Raw genomic sequence first — 7,537 nt, 5'->3', positions numbered from 1 at the left:
TGACAAACTGTAGATTTTCAGTACTAACAAATAATTACGAAATGCAGCCTCAATATAGGTGGTATAGGAGTTTGTCAAAGGACGGGATTAAGAATGAGAAAATTTTTCAATTTTTTTTTCCAACTTTCTTATAATTTACTTCTTTATAATTTACATTGCACATGTCACGTTTTATAACGATTCGAAAGTTGTATGTACGTAATTAAAACACCACAAAAATTAACAAAATTTTATAAATTTGTGTTGATAAATATATGTGTAAATTATGCACTAAAATCCAAGTGTACAAAGAACGAGTATGACACAAGATATCATTTTTTATATATAAATAATGTAAATAATGTTCGTATACAAGAATATATTAACAATCCGTTTTGCGTTCAAATTGTTAAAATTGAATCTTTTTTTTAACCAAAAAATAGATTATTTATAAAGTTATCAAGTATAACGTATACGAAACGCGTAAAAGAAATAGTGCGGTTTAATGTATAATATGTTACATCTCGCTTATAATTAATAATAGCAAAAAAAAAAACCTGTCCCATCACGTTTATTTAATAACTCCACAAATGTTCATATATATATATATATATATATATATATATATATATATATATATATATATATATATATATATATATATATTATACTGCGAACAGCAATGTGGCAAATGTCAATTGCCATATAAGTATATTCGCGTGCTAAACTTAACCAGCCATATAAATAAAAAGATATGACGAGTTAAGCCAGGGTAATTGAACAGAATATAACCCACTGTCCATCGATCATAGTTTGGAAGAGAAAGCTGATATTAATATAAAAGTTTTGTATATATTTAATATAAAATAAAAAATAATAATAATAATAATAATAAAAGTTATATTAAATATTGTTTTTTCATCAAAAATAAATATTGATTTTCTCAACCTGGATATATTCTGCCCAATTGTGAATGGCTACCTGTCGCATGACTGTTAGCGGTCTAGTCGTCATTATAAACACATATATTATATATATATGCCTGTGATTGACTCTATTGTAACATTTTATGTACGAGACGATTGAAAGATTTAAATTGTTTTATTATTGATTAATTATCTAATTGATGTGAAAAAAAATATGATACTTTATTTAATAAGATTACGGATGCGCCGTTGTATCTAAAAAGAAGGTAATGTAGAAAGTCACCCGTTCCACGCGATTACTATGGAACGTTTACGATTCTATTATATTGCGTATGTACTGATACTATTGATCGTTTTCAAAGTATTTCGCTTATAAAAATCCGAATATGTAAAATATGTTGATATATACGTCGTACGAAACATTGCTAAAATAGTGAAATATTATAAAGAATTAAAGCTACGAGTTATTAAATTGTATGGAATTAACCTAAATTAATTCGAATATATGTTTTGGTAGAAGCATAGTTATATAATTATACCTACATAGTTATATAATCCAATCGAATTTAAAATTTCACATGGAAGTCGGTGACCAAAAATTCATTTCTCTTAATTCCGATGGTTTAGCTTCGAACATATTTACGTAAACCGACGACTTATCCGCTAATTTTTCTTCTTTTCCTATATATGTAAGATTTTGCGAAGATATCGACTTTTTTCGATTAAGCGGCTTGCGTGGTTCCACGTCTGCGAAGGATTCAGCTTCTTCTTCTATTTTTGCGGTAATAATTTCTCTAGATTGGCCTAATATGCTTGCCAAGATCCAATTACCCTGATATTTCTCTTTGTCTGGTACAAACGCGCCCGTGAAATATCTGTTAGCGTGAATTTTTCTACGCGCTTTCGGTGAACTATCTGGAGTTCCTGTCGGCGATGTCAACGGTGTCGTCGGTAATGACTTACTAACATTTTTTAATTGGTTATCTGTCTGCTGAGATTGCGGATCTGATGCAAACATTTTAACAAATTTACCGGACATCATTTGATTTGCTACATGAACGATTGATTTGCCGCAAAGAGCCGGTTCACCGTGAAAACCGTCGTCCGTTCCCTGCGATTTGGGTTTTATGCTTCCGCCTGCTTCTGGAATCTTCCGAGATTTAATATCATCGACTAAAAGAACAATAATATAAAAAGAGACATCTATATTTAAAAGTATAATATTTTGCAGAAATAAAGATTTTAGTAATATATACTTTTACTATTTATCGGTATAAACGGTTGGCATGGCAAAGGATGTTTGCTAAAATCAATCTCCTTGATTTCTTTCAAGTCGGAAATGGATTTTTCATTCCTTATCTGATTTGTAGAACTCGTGTTATTTTCATTCAAAGCCTCAGTTACGATATGTTTTAATCCATGTTGCGATACTTCGGGATTTTGTGATTTTGAATTTCTTATATAAAAAAAACTATCGTCGTAAGATGGTGGACTGAATGCAGCTTCGTCAAAGTCGAATCTAAAAAAGAAAAATTACGTTTAGAAAGAAAGTTACTTTAATGTAAGAATGTAATCTGTTTAACTGATATAGCGCGTTACAAGATTAGTGCTTGATTTGTGAACTGTTTGCTTCTTAAATATAATTGTAGTATTTTTTTATATTATCAAAAATTTAAAACAAATTTTCACTGTGTAATGTAATGAATACCATTTATCGACGAGAAGTAACGAGAGAAGATATTAGTATCCACGTGTAGATAATTTCTTAATAACGATAGAAATTTATTATGCTAATTTTATTAAAGATAATTTCTTATTAAATAGTTTTTAATCTTTGATAACATTTAAAATATTCGTATATATTTGTATACCATTTGTATTTAAAAAAAAATAAAAAGAAAATAAACAAATAGATTTATAAAAAACAATTTATATATTTGAACGTTTGTGTGTATTAACATAAATAAATGACTATAAATAATATATTGACTAATCTGGCAAAATATCAAATGTGTAACGCTATAACAGTTTTCTACCATTCGATATCATAGTTACTGTATTAATTCTACCTGATTGATATGCTCTTTTGAGAAAGTTTCTATAAAGATAATGATAAAATTATTCTATGAACACATAGATAATGAGGAAGTTATTTAGAAATAGAACCTACCTATTATCCATTTTTCCTTTCATCCATTGTGGCAATGAAATTCCACTGCTAAGAGATCTGTCTTGTTGCCTTGAATTGTCCATTTTTATACAATTTTGTAATTTTTTAATCCAATAGCGAGCTTGAATTCTTTATGTTACTCAATAATATACAGATGCGCGAAATAACATGTTAAAAATTGATATCTGAGCATTGTTATTCGTAAAAATAATCTTGCATTGTTGTATATTCGTATGTAATATTGTTTATACAATTATTATAATTAAAAATTAGTCGCAACAACTTTTAGGATTTGGTCCAAGTTATCATTTGATTGATCTGCAATTCGACAAATGTTTAGAATATGGAAAAAAATCTATTAATATACAATGAAGAGACACGGATAAAAAATATAATTCGATACTTACTCTCTGATTAAGATTTTCATAATTAGCTTCATAGTTACGATTCTTCTGATTCTCTCTTTTGACAAAAATAGCAGTGAATTAACGTAGTATTAATAATCATAATGATTGACAAACAATCTCAAATGGCTTCTACACATCATTGCGACAAATAGCTACAAGACGCTGTGAACAATAGATGCGCTCCGTTTGATGCTACGAAAGTTTCGAAACATTTGATTGGCCAATCAGAGCAAAGAAATAATTGTGTCCTTTTGTTCCAATTGGTCGATTAAATTATTCGAAATTTTTGTAGTATCAAACGGAACGCAATTTTAAGCCCGTATTGGATTATATTTAGGCTGCATTCCAAAACATATAGCGTATTCGATTTGTTGGCTTTACCCGACTCTGGGTCGAGTCGAGTCAGATCTCAAGTTCAATTCGAAACTCAATGACTCTAAACTATCATGGCGGAAAGCGGTTTATGATTGGTTTCGTCATTCATAACCTCTATCAAAAAGTCACAATTAACATTATTCTTGATCATCATTATCACAGAAATATAAGTTTATATTATATAAAATAAAAAGAAGAATAAGTAGTAATAATGAAAATATGATAGATAATAATGTTAAAAACTCTTTGATAGAGGTTATGAATCACGAAACCAATCATAAACCGCTTTCCGCCATGATAGTTTGGAGTCATTGAGTTTCAAATCGAACTTGAGATCTGGGATTCGACTCGACCCAGAGTCGGGTAGAGTCAACAAATCGAATACGCTGCTATTAGTGTACATTGTGGTTTAACCAATTCAAAACGGTGACAAATCGTATGACTTGGAACAACTACATCAAAAACAACAATTCAGAATCACTACTGTGTACATATATTATTTATATTGTGTTGCGGTGTCGTCATAAAGCAGAAACAGAGGGATACTTCTAACTTTTATTGAAGAAAGAATATTTTATGAGTGTATACTCTCATATGCATGCACGACATACGCACATGGGCAGTTTCTTCCTCTCTTTCTCATACGTTGATTAGAAAAATTTATAACAATATTATTTAAATATAACATGGCAGAAATAGCGGTACATCTGAGATCAGTCCGCGATAAAATATTATATGCTGCTACAAAAAGAGAATTGGTATCTTCTTTTTATTTAAGAAACATACTATATTAAATATATATTTATTTAGAATTTTAATAAATTTACATTGCGAAACATATAAAAAAAATTACGATATGAAAATTAATCCCAAGATTAGCTCATGCGATTGATAAGAAAATATATATAATTTATATTTTATAATATATATTTTTTCCAGAAACATCGATATTATGAACCGCGATTGGTAGCCGTTAGCAAGTTGCAATCTGTCGAATCGATATTATTTGCCTATGAAGCCGGTCAAAGACATTTTGGTGAAAATTATGTAAATGAATTAGTGGAAAAATCTTTAAACCCACAGATTCTTGAACAATGCAAAGAAATTCAATGGCATTTTATAGGCAATTTACAAAGAAATAAGGTCAACAAAATTTTAAATGTACCAAATTTATATATGATCGAAACTGTCAGTAATGACAAACTCGCAGATATGCTTAATAATTCCTGGCCAAAATTTCGAAAGAGCGATGATAGCAAATTAAATGTTATGGTACAAGTTAACACGAGTCGAGAGAAAGGTAATTAAATATAATTGTATCTCATTCTGTATTTTATCGTGAGAAAATTATGTAAGATATAATTTTTTTCTGCTTATTTATTTGCATATTATTTTGTATATCTATATAAAAATTGCAATTTTTTTTTTTTTACAGAAAAAAATGGCTGCGATATTGTACAAGTATCGACTCTTGTAAAGCACGTTATAAATAATTGCCATAATTTGAAATTCATAGGTCTTATGACAATAGGGATGTTCGGATATAATATTGCAAATGGTCCAAATCCAGATTTTATCTGTTTGATAAAATGCCGAGAAAAGATAAGTGATGAATTGGGGATTGATACGAAAAATATCGAATTATCAATGGGAATGTCTAACGACTATGAACATGCGGTGAGATATTTAAATGCAATCTACTTGTTAATAGTGATGATAAATTTTGTATGTCTTCATACAGATGCATTAAATGCAATTTTCATTTTCTACTATAGATTGAACTTGGCAGTACAAATGTAAGAGTAGGAACAGCCATTTTTGGTAATAGACCGCAAAAGAATACCTTGTAAAGAAATGATATAAGAATTATAATATATTTTTCTTTTTTTTGCTCATTTTAAAATAAAATAAAAATGGTAAAGGTAAATGATGAATTTTACTAGTAACGAAATAAATTTATTTGTATATATATTTTATCTTCCGCAATGGATGATATTGCATCTGATACATGATGTGATATATTAAATTGTAATTACTATACTAAACAGATTGCAACATTTTTTTTTCAATGAATTTTAAAACGTGAAAATTGTGAAAACAATTCTGTAAAATTCTTGCATTTTGTAATATCAAGAAAAAGTGTTATATATAATTTATCTTAGCCTAAGTTCCGAAACTGGTATAAAATTTTCTTTCCGAGGAAAATTTTACTCGATGGCCGGCTTGGAACCAATCAGAAATGTTCAAGAAAGTTTTGGAACGGCCATCGAGTAAAATTTTCCTCGGAGAGTACGTTTTGGAATGTAGCCTTGATATGTAATCAACATATATATAGATATATAGAATAGATGTATACAATACATAACATATACATATATATTAAGTTATATGTTCCGTAATTCGCACGATTACATATTATAGCGTTATTTGGTGAAAAGTGAATCAAAAAATCCAATCTTTTCTTTTTTATTTTAAGAAATTCTTAATGAAAAGAAAAATTAAAAAGTTTAGCCAATCAGCGTTGTTTTTTAGTCAGGCATGTTTATGAATCACGCGTCGGATAGTGTAGCCACGCGCACACACTATTAGCCGCGCGTCGCGATTATCATATTTTATTAAGGAATAATGCTATATGTCTTGGTGGGTATAAATTACACTTTGTGTATGTATGTATACACATAAAATAAAAATAGATGTATAAAATATTGTGTATAAAGTGAGATTTTAAGAGATTTTCTTTAATATTGAATTTTTATCTATTGTATTTAAATTTAATATAAGTAATATATATTTTTAATAAAAGATATATGTATAATATTTTATATTTATAATATATGCCGAAACATATATCCAAGCTTCAATATGAAACTGAGCAAACTGTGTGTGTCACAATTACTATCAATTACTATGATTATATCATAAAAGCAACGGCCTCGCTCAAATATTTTCAATTATTCATAATTGAATAATTTAAAAACTATTGTTATATGATGAGAACATATACTTATGACATTCTTAATGAATACTTTCTCGATGTGTATATTAGGCTAAAGTTATAAATTCTTTTGTAGATTTTTATTAGATTGTGTTATTTAATTTTGTTTTTTATTTTATTATATTTTTCGATAATATAATTATTGATTTTTAACATAAGATAAGAACAAGAAGAATTTTAATATTGATAAATCCTCAATAAAAGATTTTATAGAGATTGAGATATTGGTTATCAAATAATATTATATCTTTTTTTCTACAACTTTGAAATAATCAATTTTCTTTTGCAAAGTTATGAATAAAGTTATATATTTATAAATATTAATATTGTAAAATAATTGAAAATTTGATTTTACTCTTAATTTATTAATGTTTGAAAAAATTAATAAGATAAAAGGGCGTGGTCCAGTTCCAATCTTTAGCTGTACATTATGTACATATGTAGGTCACCTTCATCTTTTTCTTTCTTTTTTTCTTTTATAAGAACATGGTTCACAAATGTATCTTATGCAAGGTCAAGAATTGCGTAAGTTACCGCTCTCAAGAGTTAAAGAAATTATTTGTATACTTTATTTCTCGCAAAAAATTCTAATTCATATTCATTATTCGTCAATTAATATATTAATCGACTGACATTTATTATAGCAAATGTTTAATGAAAAGCGTACAAGAATAATTAACGATAA

At 27.9% G+C, this 7,537-nt stretch overlaps 2 protein-coding genes across 2 annotated transcripts; one reads left to right on the top strand and one right to left on the bottom strand.

Moving 5' to 3' along the window:
* Window positions 1-617: 617 nt before the first annotated feature.
* LOC126855641 (uncharacterized) lies at window positions 618-3,647 on the bottom strand. Its single transcript, XM_050603447.1, has 4 exons — window positions 3,483-3,647; window positions 3,076-3,393; window positions 2,162-2,424; window positions 618-2,078 (listed from the first exon to the last, which is right to left on the bottom strand). Exons 2-4 carry the CDS (start codon window positions 3,156-3,158, stop codon window positions 1,480-1,482), a joined length of 945 nt encoding a protein of 314 aa, XP_050459404.1. The 5' UTR covers window positions 3,159-3,393; window positions 3,483-3,647; the 3' UTR covers window positions 618-1,479.
* A 272-nt stretch (window positions 3,648-3,919) lies between these two features.
* LOC126855642 (pyridoxal phosphate homeostasis protein) lies at window positions 3,920-6,560 on the top strand. The gene is made up of 4 exons (XM_050603448.1): window positions 3,920-4,615; window positions 4,797-5,157; window positions 5,293-5,534; window positions 5,633-6,560. Exons 1-4 carry the CDS (start codon window positions 4,544-4,546, stop codon window positions 5,705-5,707), a joined length of 750 nt encoding a protein of 249 aa, XP_050459405.1. The 5' UTR covers window positions 3,920-4,543; the 3' UTR covers window positions 5,708-6,560.
* The last annotated feature ends 977 nt before the right edge of the window (window positions 6,561-7,537 follow it).

The sequence above is a fragment of the Cataglyphis hispanica genome, chromosome 16 (assembly GCF_021464435.1).
Source record: "Cataglyphis hispanica isolate Lineage 1 chromosome 16, ULB_Chis1_1.0, whole genome shotgun sequence".
Taxonomy (NCBI): domain Eukaryota; kingdom Metazoa; phylum Arthropoda; class Insecta; order Hymenoptera; family Formicidae; genus Cataglyphis; species Cataglyphis hispanica.
The sequence above is the reverse complement of the archived record's forward strand: the minus strand, read 5'-3'. Positions and strand labels throughout refer to the sequence as shown.